This window comes from Cryptomeria japonica, chromosome 3 (genome assembly GCF_030272615.1).
Source record: "Cryptomeria japonica chromosome 3, Sugi_1.0, whole genome shotgun sequence".
Classification (NCBI taxonomy): Eukaryota; Viridiplantae; Streptophyta; class Pinopsida; order Cupressales; family Cupressaceae; genus Cryptomeria; species Cryptomeria japonica.
In genome coordinates this window covers 209,689,316-209,709,967 of record NC_081407.1, presented here as the reverse complement: position 1 = coordinate 209,709,967, position 20,652 = coordinate 209,689,316, and the positions used below count along the sequence as shown (strand labels likewise).

Below are 20,652 nucleotides of genomic sequence, written 5' to 3'. Positions count from 1 at the left end.
AATTAAATGTTAAATTGGCCTTAAGGCCTTCAAAATTTAATTATATATATCATTATGTTATTTATTATTATTATTATTGTTAAATTGATTAGATAATAATAATTATTACTGTTGGTGTTGCAAATAAGCCATACCCAGACCAACGATGGACTGGTCCAATAGGGGCCAGTAGCTCAGTGTTAGAGCACTCCAGCAGCGTATGGAAGGTCCTAGGTTCGAGTCCTAGCTGGTCCATGTCTCAACATTATCTAGACAAATTTGTTACAAAAAAGAAAGAAATTGGGAAAGATAAGAGGTAGGGTTGTATTTCATAAATTTAGACATGCATCACCATCGAATCCATCAAGAAAAGAAAAAGTGTTTAAAATAAAAAACTTTGGAAGATAGTATGGTACAAAAATGGGAAAGAGGATGATTCTTTGGAGGATGATCCTCTAAGATTTGTTGTGTGATTCATTAACACTCTTGTAGAATACATATTTATATTTATAATTTCTAGGTTATTTTTTATTTTTTATTTTTTTATTACTTTTTGGCATTTTTATTATGCCTTGTTTGTTGTGATCTCACTTCAACTTCTAAATTGAGATAAATAATTTGTTTTCCCCAATTTGGAAGCTTAGTTTATATGCCATTTTAATTTTTTTAACCTTTTGTTTCTTTATTTGCTATTTATTTTACTCTTATATTCTACTTACTTGGTTTGTATTTTTTCTTTGTTTATGCTTCATCTTTCCCACTTTTACTGTTCTCCTATTTAACTTGTTTACATATACTTTCTAAAATTATAATTGTAAAATTTTCATACACTTGATATCTTCTATATATCATAATTATGTCTTTATGATTATGATCCTTTATCATTTTGATAGTGTGTAAACACATATCTATATATGTATGTATGTGTGTATGTGTATATGTACATATATATGTGTATGCATATATACATGTGTATATACATATATTTATAGATATACAAGCATTCGTCACATTTTTGGGAGAACCTCTCAACTCTTCAAACGCTACAACATATTAATCAAGTGGACATGGAGACCAAAAAAGCTTTCTTACAGATACGGGAGTAGATTTGCACTTTACAATGCCTGAGTATTCAAGCTCCTTCATTGAATGTCAATTCGAAAAAGTTAAAAACTCAAAAAGTGGTGTCAAAAATCTTCATCCATATCCATATGTGTAGAAAAGATGTCTATTTTTGAAATCGGAATAGTCACCATCGTGATTCACACAGGCACACAATCTTATTAAAGAAAATAAAAGAAATATATACAACACAAACTGTTAGAACAACAAAACAGTTAGGGTAGAAACCGCAGAGGTGGTTAGAAAACCAAACTACCAAACCTAAACTATTTGAACTATCAAACAAACTAAAGATCTTGAAGGATTAGTTAGCATTCCCCCCTTAATCCAAAGGGACATCTGTCATGCCAAGCAGCATTCGAAATTGTTCAAATTTTACACGTCCCAATGCTTTGGTGAAGATATCAACAATTTGATCTGCAGTGGAACAATGTTGTAAATGTAAGGTTTTGACCTCAACATGACATCGAATCAAATGATATTTGGTGTTGATATGCTTGGTGTGATCATGAAATCTAGGATTCTTGGCCAATTGAATTGCATAATTATTATCAACAAGTAAAGGCATTGAAGTTGTTTGTTTCTCCTGCAAATCATCGAGAATTTTCCTGAGCCACACAATTTCTTTGGTGGCTTGAGCTGCTACTACATATTTGGCTTCAGTTGTAGAGTTAGTAGGAATTGTTTGTTTCTTCGATCTCCAAGTGACAGCGCCTGATCCAAGAGTCATCAAATAACCAGAAGTAGATACCCCATTTTCTTTGTCGCCATCAAAATCTGAATCAGAATAACCTTTGAGATGGAAGTCTAAAACCTTTGAGTATTTGATGCCAAGAGTCTGAGTTCCTTTTAAATATTTTAGAACTCGTTGAGCTGCAGTCCAATGTCCTTCACATGGTTTATGCATAAATCTGGACATAATTCCTACTACAAAAGTAATGTTAGGACGAGTAGTGGTGACATAAATCAAACTTCCAACAAGCTGCCTGTACTTGGTTGGATCTTCGAAAGCTGCTCCTTCATTGGTAGAAAGCTTTAAATTTTGTTCCATTGGAGTGGAAACAAAATTACAATTGTGCATTCCAAATCTGCATAATAACTCTCTAATGTATTTCTTCTGAGAAATAAAAATAAACTTAGGATTTTCAATGACTTCAATGGCTAAGTAATAATGAAGTAAACCTAGGTCTGTCATATCAAATACCTTTTTTGGTTCTCTCTTAATGGATGCTACATAATCTACCAACTTTCTTGAAAAATAGAGTTGCGTCATCTAGATTGAAGTGTTTGTAATTTAATTTCAGGAGATGTTCAGTTAATTTTTCATACCAAGCACGTGGTGCTTGCTTCAAACCGTATAAAGATTTTATCAATTTACATAGCTTTTTCTCTTGACCTTTGATAGCAAAACCTTCGGGCTGCACCATATAGACATCTTCTTTCAAATCTCCATTCAAGAAGGCTGTCTTAACATCCATATGATGTATTTTCCATCCTTTTTGTGCTGCTAAAGAAAATAAAGTTCAAATAGTACCCCACTTTGTTGTAGGAGCAAAATTTTTTGTGTAGTCTACACCTTCTTTATGAGCATATCCTTTTGCTACAAGTCTTGCTTTGTGTTTGTCAAGTGAGCCATCAGCTTTATATTTGTTCTTATATACCCACTTGCAGCCAATAGGCTTGATTCCAATTGGAGGGTTCACCAACCTCCAAGTTCCATTTTTAATGAGAGCATCATACTCTCTTTGCATTAGAATATATTTGAGTGGGTCAATTTTAGCCACCAACTTAATAGAATGTGATAACATGTAGTGTCTTAATTTCTGTGATGCAAAGACTAGTGCCAAACAAGCCTTTTCTATGATAGTATAGTTCATTTCATAAGACACCAAGGTTTTTCTGATATAATATATAGCTCTTTCCTTTTTATTCTCATCTTGTTGTGCTAGAAGTGCCCCCAATGATGTATCGGTAGTTGATATGTATAGAATCAATGGTTTACCTTGAATTGGTGGCATCGACATAGGTGGATTATAAAGATAGTCTTTGATTTTTTTTAGATGTCATTCACAATCTGCATCCCAGTTGTACTGGATTCCTTTCCTTAATACTTTTGTGAAGGGTTGAGCTTTGTCTGCTAGTTGAGATATAAATCATCTTATTGATTGGAGACATCCTTGTAAACTTCTTATTTGACTGATATTCTTGGGCGGAGGCATTTCCATTATGGCTTAGACCTTTTCAAGATCAACCTCAATTCCTTTCTTTGAAATTATGTAACCAAGCAATTTCCCTGATGTTACTCTAAATGCACACTTTTTAGGATTTAGCCGAAGCTTGAATCTTTCCATTCTATCTAGTATGAGACCTAGTTGTTGGATATGTGTGTATCTCTTCATAGTTTTTACTAGGGTGTCATCAACATAATCTTCCATATTTTTCTGCATCATATCGTGGAAGATAGTGGTTACTGCTCTTTGGTAAGTCACTCCTGCATTCTTTAGTCCAAATGGCATGACATTCCAACAGAAGGTTCCCCATGCACATGTGAAGGCTGTCTTTTCTTGATCCTTAGAAGCTACCTTGATCTAATTATAACCAGAGAATCCATCCATTAATGAGTATGTCTCATATCCAACGGTCATATCTACTATCATATCAATATTGGGAAATGGAAAATCATCTTTCAGACATGATTCCTTGAGATCCCTAAAGTCTATGCAAACCCTAATAGATTTGTCTACCTTTGATACAGGTACTATGTTTGATATCCATTCTGCATAGTCTATAGCTCTAATAAATCCAGCTTTGACTAGCAGTGCCACATAAGGATGCATCTTACAAACTCTTTGTTTGACTGCTTTAACTCTTGGTGTAATAAAGAGATGATGCATGATGAGATCAGGATCTAGTCCTGGCATATCGAAGTATGTCCATGCAAAGTTGATCTTCTTTTCTGAAAAGAGGTTGCTGAAATCTTTTAACTCTTCTGCTAATAGTGATTGAGCTAAATGAATGATATGTGGTGTCTCTTGAATTCCAATATTGACTAGTTGAGTTGGTTCAATCAATATTGAAAACCTTTCTTGGAAGTGACTTGGCAACATATCAACTATCTCACCCTCAGGTGCCTTAGAGAGGTTTTCACCCTTAGGTACATCCTTTATTTTTACTTTTTTTTTGTTCTGACACCGCCATAGTGTGGTTTTCATCATCAGAACTTTATGTTTATTTGTTTGATTTTTGCAACTGAGATAGTTGATGTCTGTCTCAGTCATGTTCTCACTTTGATCACTGGTGGAAGAGTTAATTGGTTCAACTGCATTAAGATAGCAGGCTAATGTGTAGTCATTGGCGAAGGTAGGTATATTCAAATGTTGGTTGTAAAGAGTATAGTCAATCAGTTCAGGATGTATCAAGGATAAAGTTTTAATAGGTTCAAGGGAGTTCATGGTATTATCATCATAACTTCGGACCGACAATTCGAGTTCCAGAAGACTACCTTGCATAGATGTCTCGAGACCAGGAAGAGTCACAATACAATTATCGAAGTGCATGTTAATATTTAGTGGACCTAACCCAACCGACCTACTCCTAGCATCGTCCCCTACTTCAAAATGGACTACATATTGTGGTGTGATAGTAACATGGTCAATAGGCAACATCTCATCATTCATGATGGAGTAGTCATAATATGATGTTGAATAGTTATTGTTATAAATAGGGCTTCTGTTTGAGTTATCAGAGTCATAAGATGAAGTTTCTGACTCATCTTCAAGTGATTTAGTAAAAGTATGTATAGTATCAATACTTAAATCTTTGATGCTACAAGTTCCTTCATGATTTGGTTCATTGATCACTTGTATTTGACACACCTATTGACATAACCTTGATGGTTCTATTAGTCCCTGTCATCTTTTCCATTCAGTTTCTTCTGAACTGATGATTGGTCCTGCTTCTGCAGCTTCTAATTCTTCTTTTGTAGTTCCATATATGATTTTCTCTATCTCATTAGAGGGAGAATTTGCTTGTGCTCTTCCTTCTTTTAGCTGTTGTTCATAGTCTTTTTGTCTTTTTAGTCTGATTTCCTCTATTTCCTTTTGCAACTTTAAGCGGATTTCCTCTTGTGCTTCATCTATGATATCACTAGATTCTTTAGGAGTTTCTATAGTAGGTGTATATGAGAGATGATCTGGACCCCATTCACACTCATTCGAGTCAGTTTCTAAATCATCTACTTGTTGTCTACCTGTGTATGTAACCAAAATATTTAGTGGTGCAAACAATTCTTTAATTCTTTCTACCTCTTCTCTCATATCCTCTGGGACTTCTACTCCTTGTAGTGTTACTGCTGATATAATTGGAACTTGCATACCAGCTGATTCTTCTCTCCTGATTGCTGAATCTTCTTGTTCATTTCATACTCTTCCTAAGTTTGTTGAGTATTGATTTCCTGTGATGTTGATGGTAGTATCTTTTTCCTCCACTTAGGTTGATGGTGAGAAGTATGTTTATGATCTGATGACTTTCTTGGATTGTACCCAAGTCTAGCTTTATCATTTGCAGACATAGTTTGTAGCTGAATAGGCTCAACAATACCTTTTTAATGCTTGCCCAGAGGATGAGTGTCCGAATATCCCATGTGTTGAAGCATCTTATAGCCTAGACCATATTGTATCGAGGAAATTTCACAATGTCATATTTCTTTGTTTGTACTATCTTCTTTGAAAATCCATTTGAGAACAACGTCCTCTCCTATTTCATTTGCAAGGGAAGTAGAGGATTGTATAAAGAGACTATCATAAATGACATTTGGAGTTGAATTTTGTGGCTTCATAACCTCAGATGGTTTTCCCGACTGTCTTGGTGATGGAGGAAGGTACATTATTGAGAGTATAGGTTCTATTTTGTATCCATCCATGCCAGTATTTATGATTTTCAATTTCTTCTCTAAATCTTTCAGCAAAGTTTCTGAAGTTTCAGTTGTAGAGGCTGCTCTATTATGAGGAACAAAAGAATCAGTACTCCGTGTTAATGTATTACAGGTATAGCTTGTATCAGCAGGAACACTGACTTCAACTCTGTTGTAAGGAAATTTCAAGCACTGATGATATGTAGATGGTACTGCTTTCATTTCGTGAATCCATGGCTTGCCCAGTAAGATGTTGTATGAAAGAGGAAGGTCAAGGACTTGAAAAATAACATCTCTTTCCATAGGTCCTACCCTGATTGGTAATAGTACCAGACCTTTAGAGGTTCTTTCTTCTTCATCATAAGCTTTGATCATTATTTTCTTTCTTGGATCAATGACATTTTTAGAAAATCCCAGCTGTGTCAGTAGATTGTAGGTACAAATATTCAACCCAACACATCCATGTATCAAAACATATTTAACTCAGTGTTTATGGATCATAGCTTCGATGTGTAATGGCTGGTTATGCAGGTGATTCAGTGAGTTATCATCTTCTTCAGAGAAAGTGAGGTAATGAGGCAAAGTTAGGTGACCCACCATAGATTAAAATCGTTCTACATCTAAATCTTTAGGAATATTAGTAGTGAGAAAAACTTTGTCCAGGATCTCTCTACGAGCAGAAGAGATCTTAAACAATTCTAAAATGGAGATTTAAGCGTTAGTTCTTTTCAATTATTCGACAATCCTATAACCAAGAGAGGATGATGAAGCCAACTGCTTAGATTTAGCTGTGATTGTATCTGTTTGTTTGTTTAAAGAAGGTAGATTTGATGTTGTTTGAGCAGAAGTTGAGGAACTAGCTCCTTGGAGAGTAACCTTCTTTTGAGCACGGGTCACAACACTGACAGTTTGTGCTTGATTTTGTTTATCTTTGATTATTATCACATTGTAATATTCAGGTTGGGAAGATTCAATCATGTTGATCACGTTGTCATTGTTAGTGTAGGTGTAATTGATTTTAGCACCTCCCTTGGATTTTGAGGAATCATCTTGTTCATAAGAAGGTAAGGGATCTTTAAAAGCCTTGTGATCAGCATTAGTCATGTGATTTCCAACAATGATTTTGCCAGCATTGATGATATCTTGAATTTCATGTCTGAGATTCATGCAGTTGTTTGTGGTATGACCCTTGTTTCGATGGTATTCACAATATTCTTTTTCTCTCCACCATTTGGGTTTAACTTCTGGATCATATGGTCTAGAATTGTCTGGCAATGTTACCAGGTCATTTGCCAATAAAGTTTTAAAAGCTAATTCATATGATTCGTCTAGAGGAGTAAAATCACGTTTAGGCTTTGAAAGTCAAGGTTTCTCTTTAAACCATTCTTTTGATTTTTTTGGAGGATTTTTTGTTGTAGTTTCAGTTGCTTTGAGTGCTTGTGTGTCGTTGACCAAGTTAAATATTTTGGATTTTGATTTTGCTTGAATAGTGTCTACCACTCCGTCATTAACAATGTTTCTATTGTTATCTTTGTCGTATTTCCAGTATTTGTTCTTTTCTTTAGAACTAGAACCTTGTGATGTTTCTTTCCAAAGTGATATATCTCCTTTCTTTATGAGCACATCTTCCATTCCGATGGCACTATCTACCATTTTGTTGAATGAAGGATAAACTTGCATTTGGATATTATATTTCAATTCAGGGATCAGGTTAATGATGAAGATATCCATCTTCTCAGAATCTAGAATAGGCCGTGAATATCTAGAGAATATCTTTCTCCAACGTTGAATAAAGGTGAGAAAAGGTTCTTTTGTTTTCTGTTTAGTGTTGCAAAGCTGAATCATAGTGACTGGATGATGAATGTTATAGGAGTATTGTTGTAGAAACAATTGGTTTAATTCTTCAAAAGTTTTGATTCCCATAGGTAGGCTTGAAAACCATTCCATAGCTTGTCCTCCTAAACTTCTCGAGAAGAGGTATATGAGGTATGCTTGTTCATGCATGAATTCCATACATAAAGAACAAAATTCTCTGACATGGTCCTGAGGATCTGCATTCCCATCATATTTGTCAAACTTGGGAATCTCCACTCTTGAAGGGAATGGAGGCATGTAAAGGTTTTTGTCAAATGGGAACGAGCATATCATCTCTAGAGAATATTGCTTTGATGTTTTATCCTTGTTTTTTCGGTTCTGTGATTTCTGTCTGTAATGCTTGTAATTGTTTTTTTACCAGCACTAAAGGTGTCTCTTCCTCTTTAGTGATGAGGGTTTCAATGTCATAATTTATAGGAAGTTTAGCGCCTTGCTTTGCTAGCTCTAGAAAATGCTCTTCCTTTTCTCTAGACATGATGATCTTCATCATTTTCTAGAAATGTTTATCATTTAGATATTTATTTATAACAGTTTCTATAGGTTCAGAGACTACAGATTCATCTGATAAGGAATCATTTTTAGTAGCATGGTTCCTGAGGTTGTCATAAGTATCACATTTAGTAGCTTATCTTTCTTGCCTTTCTCCAGACATGGTGGGAGATAGAGGCTGATAAAAAATTGGTAGATCAAAAATTAGTATTTGTGACGATGAAGGTTTATTTGGGACGAGTTCTTCTACAAAGAATGGATTGTTGTTTGATGAGAAGGATACTCCTTTACCTTTGTTATCTTTCTTGCGAGAACTTCTGGTTTGAGCAGGCATTTACAACCAATGAGACCAAGAGCTAGATGTGGTGCATAAGTCAAGATCAAATTGAAGCTAGTTGTTCGTTTAACATAGTGATTAAGAGAAGTAACTAAGATCTGGTCTGGTTTCAGGTTCGATCTATCTTGTGTAATACATTATCTAAGTTAACTTAGGTTTGATAAAATGTTGATTGAACTAGCTCGAAGATGATCGGCAAAATCGTGCAACACAACGACAGGGTACACTATCGAGATTGTTTATGCTCAGAATTATGATATCCAATTTTATGCTTGTTGTAAACTGATCTGGGCAATTTTGACTATTTTGATTGACAAGATTAGGAATTCGTACGACAAAGTTTTCAGACCCAGACGACAGTTTAGCTATTTGCAGACAATAAAGATAATTTTTGGTACGAGTTGCTGCCTGATTTCATATGATAGTTGGGCAAAATCCAGATGATAATATACTGACTGTGATGTATATTCATATGACAGACTGTTAAAGACTAGACGACAATTTTTTTAGATTCGTACAACAGGTTTTACAGAGCCAGATGACAAACTGTTAAGATCAATGAAGACTCGTATGACAATAGGTATGTAGCAGGATGACAATTCAGTAGACTCGTACAACAAAGGACTAGACAAAGATGAAATTCTGACAGGCAAAGTTTTTTTAACTACTGACGAAGACTAGGTTTTGGACACGAACTGAGTTTATCACTGAGTTGTTGATTTGTTTGATTTGTTTTCTCTAGTTTTAGTATTTTAGTTTTAGTTTCAGTTTTTCAGTTTCAGTTTTAGAGATGAAAACATAGAAAACACGCAAGATATATATAATGACTTCAATCACAACACACTAACCCTATGAAAGTTGGCTTAGAGAAGAAAACCTTTGCTTGCTAACTTAGGTACACACCCAATAGCTAATCAGAATATGGCCGCTAAGTCTCACATAATGGATTCTCAATGTCGTATTAGCCGAATCCAAATGCTAATGGGGGCATAATATGACAAGTGTCTTGGGAGAGTTACTATCTCTCTTGCACAAAAGTTATCCCCCTTTCAGAGGTGAATCAAGTAGCTTCTATCTTATAGTTCTTTAGTCAAAAATTTCATTCGAAATTACCCCTTGAAGTCATGCAAGAACGATTGAGGCCTATAGCCTGACAAGGTACCAAAACAAGATGTAGTCACGTAAACGTGATTGAGACTGCGAGGCCCTACAAAATGCTCGATATGAGAGATCTCAAAGAGAAAAATCAAATAATCCTGTCCTCTAAGACTTTAATCACCAGAGGCCTATTTATTATAGTGAGTTGGAATGCTTAGGTCCAACTGTACTCACTTGGGTCGTTCTCATAGGGTGATTACTTTTTCCCACTATGACAGGCTTGCTAAAGGTATACAAATCTCAAAATATAGAAAAATCTTCGAGGGTCTAGATTTTTGATTGTCTGTAAAAGACAAGAGCATACTCTCCTACCTCTCTAATTTTTCTGAAAACACAAAAGACAGGTTTGTTCTTTGAATAGATAGCAATTTAAGTGCCTAAAAATTGAACTTTAAAGAATACACTAAGTTTGGTCGATTTTCTTTAGACAACCTGCAAAACTAATGGATCAAAAGACATTTTGTTTTCGATTCTTTGACAAGCGTATGCTTGATTGATAAACTCTCTGACAAGCATTCTGCAAGAAAACTAGTTAGGTTGTAAAAACCTCAGGCAAAGAGAAGACAGACCAGGGTTAGCATCAGCGTTAGCAAAATCTAAATTCAATTTACAGAAAACTCTAAAAAGTAAACTATTTTTGAAATGATAAAACAAAAATTCGTATGATAAATTATACCTTTTCACATGAGTATTCTCACAGGCCCGAACGATAAAACACAGTCAAATAATCAGAGCAGAAACTCATACAAGCTCCTTTTCTGATTCACACGATAAAACATAGATCTTGATAGAATGTCATATGATGAAGGAAGTAGACTCGTACGATATTTAGTAGAGACTGTAAGATGAGAATTGAAAGATAGAAAAAAGAGTGATTTTGAGGCCGAAGGATTGAATTTCGAGCCCCACGATGGGCACCAAAAATGTGTGTGAAAAGTGGACTTGTATCTGTATCTGAAATACACAACACTTCAATTAAGTCATTAGATGCATGGTTAGTAAATCAATAATCAATGAATAATAAACCATTACAAAGTGAGCTATTGCCTTTTAGTAGATGCGAGTTTAGTCTTGCTCTCAGATTTCATATGCAATACCAGTGACTAGATGACACCTAAATGAAGGATTTTTAATCTATATGAGCATGAATTAGAGCTAAATGAATGCAAGATTTAAGCTAGATATGCAAGATTTAAGCTAACATGATTTAAGAAATATTAAGCTAGATGATTTAATAAGGATGCAATAACTAATATGTAATATCTCAATGCACAATCTTAGTGAACCTAGAGCAAAAACAACATAATAACAATATATTCTCTAGGATCCTTGAATGAGAGATGAGAGCCTGAATTTATAGAAAATTCAAAAAGAAACCAATGGCTGAGATCAAATGATGATGAGTGGTCAAGATTTTCAAAGAGGAAGCACAATCTAGGTGAATTGATGTGATTGGTTGCTTTTCTCAATTTTAAAGGAAATTGAACTAAAATTAAGATAAAATCAGAAAAAACTAATTTATTCTCTATTTCATTCAATTTTGATATTTAAATGTTTTAATTGTTTTCTTTGAGATTATTCTTCAATTTGTTTTTCAAGATTATCTCCGTTTGATTTCTTTTTTCAAATTTTAATTCTTTTTTTCAATTAATTTATTTTTTGATGATTTAATGACAAATTGATTTATTTAATTAAATAAACTAGGATATTCAATAAAAATAAATAGGATAATTGTTTAAAAATGATTTACTTGCAATGATCAATTGAATAAATAAATATTTAATTAATATTGGTTGATTAATTTGCCATGTGACATTGGTGTTTGAAGAAATTAATTGTGTGCTCAAGATTAATTTTTAATTGCCTTTGGTTAGGACCTTGGTGATGTTGTCGAGATTAGGGGCCCATGGTTTAGATGACCATTTTTAGGGTATTAAAAGAGGTAGATATGAAGATAGAGAAAGAGATCAAAATATGGAGACTAATAGATAGAGAGAAAGATGTAGTGAGAGAGATAAACACAAAGAGAGATATTGAGAGATAGATATATAGAGGAGGAGGGAGAGGGAGAGATATATAAATATATTAATGGTGAGATAGAGTGATAAAGAGATAGAGATATAAGGAGATATAAAGAGGGGGAAAGATAGACAAAGATAGTGAGATAGATAATTAGAAAGAAGTGGAGACAAACAAATGGATATGAAGTGAGGGAGAAAGAAATTGGAAGGATGGAGAGATAAAGAAATAGAGAGAGATAGAGATAAATGAGAAGATAAAGAGATAAATAGGGAGAGATGGAGATAAATGGAAAGAGAAAGAGAGATAGAGTTATATGTGAAGAGAAAGGGAGAGAGGTAGAGGTAGAGAGATAGGTCAATATATAGGAGAAATAACTCAATATATATATATATATATATATATATATATATATATATATATATATATATATATATATATATATGGGCAAGGTAATGAGTCACAAATTCGTGGAAGTTTGCGCGTTGGAAAACATGCTCTTATAAACGGAGGCCCATTTATGCTTTGGGTTCCCGAGCCGAAAGGTAACGAGGGTCCGAAACAAAAAAAAATGGGTCCTCGTTTCAGAATAAAACGAGGGCCCGCTTTTAAACAAAACGGGGGCCTGTTTCAGATTATAATGTCTAGATTCTAAATATGTAAATTTATTTAAAAATTGGTTATTTTAACTATTTTTCATTTAATTTATACTAAATCGGGTCCATAAATTTGAAATATTAACTAATTTTGTTAATTTAATAACTTTTTTATTTTAAAGAATTTTGGAAAAAAAATTATATATCATCAATCTACACAAAATTCTTTTGTATTTTAAAATAAAAAAATAAAAAATGTTAAGTTTACATCAAATTATGTGAGTTGTACACGTCAAATTTTTAAAAAGATAATTACGGCCATTAAAAAATTAATTAAAAAAAAAATATTAGAAAAAAAATACACAAAAATATGCTCATCAATCTTCAGTGTGTTACAAATCATTTCCCAAAACGGTTTGAGAAAATAATATTAATTGTGTCAAAAAGTGTGGGTCGTACACATGCATGGTATGGTCCTGAAACAAGCATTTTTAAAACATAGTTTTTAGAACTCCATTCAAAAAGTTATTTTTTATTATGTGGGTATTAAAATAAATTACATATTTGGAAAGTACACTCAAAGGGCTATCTTTTATATACTTACTTTTTTCAAGATTCAATCTTTAAGTGTTTCAAAATTTAAGCTCAAATGAGACAAAATCTGAAAATCGGGGAAAACACTTCCACTTTTTGGCCAAAACATGGACTCATCTTCTTGCATTAACCCATATATACATATACATATATATATATATATATATATAGAGAGAGAGAGAGAGAGAGAGAGAGAGAGAGAGAGAGAGAGAGAGAGAGAGAGTTATGGTGTGTGAGTGAGAGAGATATAGAGACAAGGAGGGAGAGGGAGAAACATGGAGACTATGTGTCATTGAGAGAGATATGTAGATAGATTTATTTGATTATCTATCTCTACATTATTTATAATAGTGATTAACTAAAAGAAATATCATTTCTATAATTATGAAATTATTGAAATAAAAACATAATATAAAACCTGTAAAAAAACTTAAGAACATCAATATTTAACAAAGCAAAAAATGATAAAATGTCCAAAATAAAATTTATGAAATATTATATAAATTAAGATAAAAGTTCAAAATATAATTATTGTACAATAATTCAAATTTTAATTAAAGATACATAATTATAATTTGAACTACTTGTAATAGCTTTTATTTTTATTTCACAAAATAGACAAATAATTATAACAATTTCGAGTTTAAATCTAAAAAGAAAATTAAAATGCAAAGTTAACTAAATGTTAATACAAATAACAATTTCAAATAAATAAAATTAATAATAATTAAAAATAACCTTAATATATAATAAACTTATTAATATACAGAATTAGTTTTCCATGGTCCATGAATTTAAATGCAAGTTTTTTAGAATTGACATTTTCAATGACACCCAGTGATTCATCATTAGGAAGAGGAGAAAGTGAGTAAGAACTCCTCTTCTGTGGGTATGATTGGAAACATACATTCCAAAAATAGAACATAGTTTAATCCCAAAAATATTGCATTTGGAGCTTGTTAATATTAAACGATGGAATGACATTTTAAATATGAAGGAATCAATATAATACAAACACAAATTATCTATTTATTTTTTTAATTCAATTTATATATGAATAAAAATAATTATGAAAAACTTAATATTAGTTACCTATAGATATATTTTGAAAAATTAAATAATAATATTATTATAATTTCTATATAATATACATTATAATAAAATAATTATTAAAATAAATTTAAATTAAAATTTTAAAATATATAATTTATTATTAAAAATATTTAAATATATGATTCTTAATATACTATATCTATTATTTTAATAATATAATTTAAAAAATAAAAAATAAAAAAATTCAAATGTCTCCTACTCGAGATGGATTTTTTGCTCTGCTAGGGTTTGAGGTTGCGTGTTCCATCCTGTGTGTTTCAAACCGCATTTATTGCGAGATTTTTTGTGTTTATTATGTCTCCAACCAACTTTAGCCTAGTAGTTGATGCTGGTGCTGGAGTTGCTACAACGGAACCTCATGGCGCCATTGAGCAAACACCCTCGCAAGTTTGTCTCGAAAGTGTTTCACGAGTTATGTCCTCGCCTGATGTTGTACTTCTTGTTCAAGACTTTGACAATGCCTATGAGTGGCTTGAAAAATATACTTTGATAGGATATTTTGTGGGTAGGATCCCTCCTGAAAGCATGCTTCATGACTGGGTCGCCAAAGCCTGGTCTCATCATGGAGTTAGGCTTGATGGTGTCCAAAATCTCATGAAAGGTTTTTTCTTGTTTTTCTTTTCAAACCCTTCCCATGTCGAGGCTATTCTCTCTCATGGTTTGTGGATTGTTAGGTCGTCCCTTCTGGTCTTCCAGCGCTGGTCTCGCGATTTTTCTATTTCAGATGACAAAAAATTGCAAGTTTCAGTTTGGGTTGAGTTCCCTAGTCTTCCTTTGCCTTGTTGGCCCTTCATGAAAACCATTACTTAGTCTGTTGGCAAAGTTGTCTGCCTCAAGCTAGACCTTTTTTTAATGCTCTCCCTCAAAAGAGGGTATGTGTTGAGGTCGACCTTTCTCGCGACCTAAAAGAAATGATTGATATTCAAGTGGACGGTACTACCTTCACCCAAAAGGTTCTATATTTGAACCTACCCAACACTTGTTATCGATGCCAATCGACAGAGGCAACTCTGAAATTGAAACCCCTTGTTAAGGAATCTGGCTCTTGACCAGTGGAGGGAGCTAAGAAGGATGAATGGACCATGGTGGTTCGTAAAGGAAAAACCCTTGCAGTTTTGGCCCAAAAGATTCTCGTTGGTTCTAGTTCTCAACCGACGACGGATCCTCCTTTGTAGTCTCCATCCTCCCAGGCGGCTCCCACTTTAGTTTCAAACCCTTCTCAACAGGGGAATGCTTCTTCTGAGGGTGCTACCTACCCTCCTCGGGTGCACACTCCTCAGACCGTGTCTACGATTTCTGGTCCACACTCTCTACACCATTCTTGCAGCCCTTCAGAGCATGCGGAGATTGTTGATGGTGGTTCAGAAAAATGACGAGTCATCTCCAGTGGGGAACATGATTTTTTACACAATAGCTTCTCCTCTCTTGGGGATGAAAATGATATGTTGGTTTTGTTATGAATTACATCTCATGGAATGTTTGAGGTCTCAAAGACCTCACCAGAAAGTATTTTGTTCGAGATGTTTGTCAACGTATTGTAGGCCTGGATGTCCTTTGCCTCCAGGAAGTTAAAATTGCAGGTTTCATGCTTTATGGTGCATGTCGTGTTATTTGGCTAGATAGCCTTGTTTTTTCGTCCCAACATGAAGTTGTTTGAGGGGGAGTTGTCACTCTAATTTCACCTCGGTGGTGCTCTGCAGTTATTTCTCATGGGGTTGATCCCATGCGGTGCGCCGTCTGGGTTTTTCATTCTATTGATAATCATTCTATTGGGATCGTTAATGTTTATGCTCCCAAAGATTCGGTTGAAAGATCATACCTCTAGCAATGGATCACGGATAATCTTCCATCTGCCACTTGGGTCATGTGTGGGGACTTCAATATGGTTGAGGTGGCTTCTGATAAGGATGGTTTTTTACCTTTCCGTTGGACAACAAGAAGCCTGGTACTATATGCATAATAAAATGGGTCTTTTGATCCCAACACCAACTGCCACCGTCCTAGTGGGGTCTGGCACACTTGGTTTAATTTCAGAGTTGGCTCTGATAGAATTCTTAAAAGGCTTGATTGTGCTATGATATCTACGCAATCTTTTTTCTCTTTTTCTAAAGACCTTGATCTTCCCGTCACTCCTCTTGTTGATGTGACGCTGTCAGACCACTTCCCCATAAAGTTTAGCATTGAATGGCAGACAGCTAAGCAACGTCCTTCCAAAACGCAATTCTACTTCAACATGTCTCTTCTGCACCATCAATCCATGATGGCCCACATTCAAAGAGTGTGGAATCTTGAGCCAAGGCCCCATCATCACACTGGTTGGATTGAGTGGTGGCATGATGCCATTTCCTGCTTTGCGAGGTTTCTGCGCATTTATGGTAGGCAACTTGCCATCTACCACATGTGGTCATATGATGTGACCACCAAAGCTCTATGTGCCACCATAGAAGCTTTGGCTTTGAATCCCTTTGATTCTACCTCGCAACTCCATTTAGCCCAACTCTGACATCAGAAGCAAGTTGTTGATAGTCACTCTTCTAGAGGAGCTCAAATAAAAGCCAAATTACACTGGCTTAAGGTGGGCTATAGGGATTATAAGGAATTCTTCCTGGCTCTACGTGCTCGTCATACCTTTGTTGGGATTAAGAAAATAAAAGAGGGACAGGCTCTTCTCATCAATCTGCCTAACATATTGCAAGCCTTTGTCTGTCATTATGAGAAGGTGTTCACAGCACAGGGAGATTCTCTGGCCAGAACCCAAGCCTTACAAGATTGCTTAGCTGTTGTTCCCAAATGGCTCTCTGACTCGCAACAGGCCTTTTGTGATCTCTTACTGACCATTGATGATCTCAAAGAAGCCACTTTTTCTATGGTAGATGACAAAGCCCCGAGCTGTGATGACTTCCCCTATGAATTCTACAAAGCTCTTTGGCCTTGTGTTGGTCCTGACCTTCATAAGGTCTATCGAGAAGCTTTTCATTCCCGCTCCTTGGGAAAAATGATTAATCAGGGTAACATCAAGTTTATCCCTAAGGCTGGGGACCCAGAGGACATTTGCAATTGGTGGCCTATCACCTTGCTTAATGTCTCTTATAAGATCATTGCCAAAGCTTTGGCCCTTAAGATTCGACATCTCCTACCCCTTATTATCCACCCAGAACAGACTAGATTTATTAAATCCAGGTTTATTTTGGACAATATTATTGTTGTTTGGGAAGGTATGGATTGGGCCAGACACTCTCAACAATGGGCAATCTTTCTTAAGATTGACTTTGCTAAAGCGTATGATCGCATTGAATGGCCTTTTATCTTGGCTATGCTCAAAGCCCTAGGCTTTGGTCCCCGATTCATCTAGTCTCCGCAAATGTTATTTGAGGATGCCTTGGCTTGCATTACCATTAATGGTTGGTAGTCTGAGGCTTTTGGCCTTTTTAGATCCATTCACCAGGGGTGCCCTCTGGCTCCTTCTTTATATGTTCTTGCAACAGAAGGGTTTTGTTACTTGCTAAAGCTATCACTGTTAGGCGTGTTTGTGGTATCTCCCTACCCGAGTCACCTTCTTAGCTTGTCAATGGCCACTTTGCCGATGATTCATTTCTCACTCTCATTGAGGATGAAGATAATGTACAATCCTCTCTTCAATGTCTTAACACTTTTTGCTTGGCTTCTAGTTCAGCCACTTAGTGGCACAAGACGCAATGTTGCAAATAGTCCTTTCTTCCTGCTCTGCCTTGGATCCTTCAGTATGACTGGAAATGGCTTCAGCATGGTGAAATATTTCACTTTCTGGGAATTACTTTGCATTCCATGCTTTGCCTTCGGATCTCTGGCAGGCGGTCTTAGACAGAATCGAGACAAAGCTTGCCTACTGGATCACCAAGCCTCTCTCTTTGGCTAGTAAATTCTAAGTCTATTCCAAAGTGTTGGCCGCCACCACTCAGCTTCCCCACTACAGCATGGCTCCAGCTCGGGGTGGCCCTCTAATGCTTTTGTGGCCTTTGTTCCTCTTGTTGCTGATTCTGGGTGGCCCTCTGCCAATACCTCCAAGTTTCCTCGCCTGGCTTTGGTGATCTCGCCTCCCAGAAAGGAGGAAGGAGAAATTGAAAGAGATCCTGAAGATGGGTGGTATGTGCGAGACCCGACTCCTGGCCCCACTGATGCATGTGGCAAAAAAGATGACCCTGATCCTCCTGCCTCAGTTGCCACTACTTTGGCTGCCTGAGAAAGTTTTTTGATGAATAGTTTGTTGTTGTTTTTTGTATCCAACTGTTGGCCGAGTGACTCTCGCGGGGTGATCTTGTATCCCCCGACCTTTTTTTGTGAATATGTACTTGAATATTTTTTATTAATAGAGAAGGCCTATTCATCAAAAAAATAATTAAAATTAATAGATAACAAGTCAAAAACAAATTAATATAATTTATTTTTAAAACTCAAAATGTAAATTTTTAAAAAATAATATATATAATTTAAAGCTTCTAAAAGCTATTAAAAGTCAAATGAAAATGTGCGTTTTCTATGAATGTGAATTTTAATATAGAACTTTCCATGCATTTTTAATTTGCACATAGTTTTAGTACTGCATGTTTTGTAAGCAGTAATCTAAAAATTTTGCACTAAAAATCATGATGATAGAATGAGCAATGAGCGGGAAAGCTATTAACTGAACTCTATGGGTTTTCTTTCGGAGAAAGCATGCTTTTATGATTTCTGTTGAATGGTTTTGAAATCCACGTACGCATCAACTATAAAAATGTGAACGAGGACGATGTCATAAATGTGGCCCGCATTTAATTTTCGTGCTAATGGAAATGAACGACTGAGATTAATTACATCGTCTTGCACATCCTTCCGAAAGTTCACACCGTTAATCTTTTCAATTGGAGGTTTTTTTCTCATAAGGAACACCTTCGACGTAATAAAACAATATTTGGTTTACTTATATTATTTAGATTATTTTTATTTCAAAGTTATTTAAAATAATATGTTGGCTATATATAAAAGCTATGTTGTGATTTTTAGATACATAGTTATCAAATGACACTATTTATTATCACTTAGAACACTTCTTTGTATAATTAACAAGTTATTTATTATGTGTGTTGTCTTTTAAATATATTTGGAATAATATTGAAGGATGCTTCTGAATTGTTAAAATATAATTATTTATAATTTATTAATTAAGAATTGGTTTATTTTTTTTTATAAAATTAGGTTTTATATTTAATAACATGCAATATGAAAAATATTTGAGTACAATTTCTCTTGTAATAAGAAGAAAACTGAAAAAACAAACATGAATACAATCCTTTGAAGTTATTTAGATTTTTTTGGAGTAATAAGGTTGTCTAAACAAATAAATTAGTTATTGTTGTTAAATTTGAAGGGTGTGATTTCCATACATGGAAAATAAAGACATAGTTACTTTTTATTGAAAAAGATTTATGGCACATTATGAAGTAGAATTTTTCAAAAACCACAAAATCTAGATGAAGCAACAAAATAGATGACTAAGGATTGTAGGGCTACAATATTGATTGCTCTTGCCTTATCTGATGCATATTTGCATCACATTGTTCTAACAAAGGCATCAAAGGAAATATGGGATGGGCTTAATTATTTATTTGGCTCATATGCTTCAAGTGCTAAAATATTCATAAAAGAAAAACTCTTGAAAAAATAATCATGTTTCCATAAACAAGTGGATCTATTTATCAAACCTTGACACATGGATTTTGATTAGATGAAGGAACTTATTTCAAAAATAACAGTTTCGATATGACTCCATCTTCTTGTTCAGTTTGAGAGGCTTGATATGTTACAATCTATTACAATTGTTCTTAGAAATGTTTTGGGTCCTTCTTATTAGATGTTGGAACAAAAGGTAACAACCTATGTTTTAATATGAGTTGAAATTAACTTGAGTAATTTGTTGCATGAATTTATGGGAGATAAGATTGGATAACGTGTAATGAATTTGACAAATAAAGCATGAATATATCCCCTTTATGTATTTTGTCACGTGTATGGAATTATACAAAGGAACTCTCTTAAGACTCTAAAAGTACCATAGGTTCTATAATGTCGCCTGTAGAGCTAATTTAAGTTTTCCTTACTTCTTTATGATTAAATGTATAAAATTACAAATGAATCAATTATCTCTAAAGAATTGCATTGATTTGTATGAATGGATATATATGAATATCTATATTTGTTATACCAATGAATTAGTAAAGGAGTGATGAATTCAGTCAATATTATTGCCAAACTCTCTTATGATGACAAGAATTGAGTTTATTAAATATTCTACAAATATTCTCCAAGTAAAAATTTTGATATGCTCATTGATTTAAGAAAGGAAGGATGTTTGATATAACTATGAACCAATCCTCCCTTGAATACTATGGAGTAGATTGTGAATGTATATTGGTGTACGAATAGATGTATGTGATGTATATGCA

General features: G+C 34.4%; 1 protein-coding gene across 1 annotated transcript; it reads right to left on the bottom strand.

Moving 5' to 3' along the window:
- Positions 1–1,423: 1,423 nt before the first annotated feature.
- On the bottom strand, positions 1,424–2,152 carry LOC131874040 (secreted RxLR effector protein 161-like). The gene has a single exon (XM_059217255.1). It carries the CDS (start codon positions 2,150–2,152, stop codon positions 1,424–1,426), a length of 729 nt encoding a protein of 242 aa, XP_059073238.1.
- Positions 2,153–20,652: the final 18,500 nt, after the last annotated feature.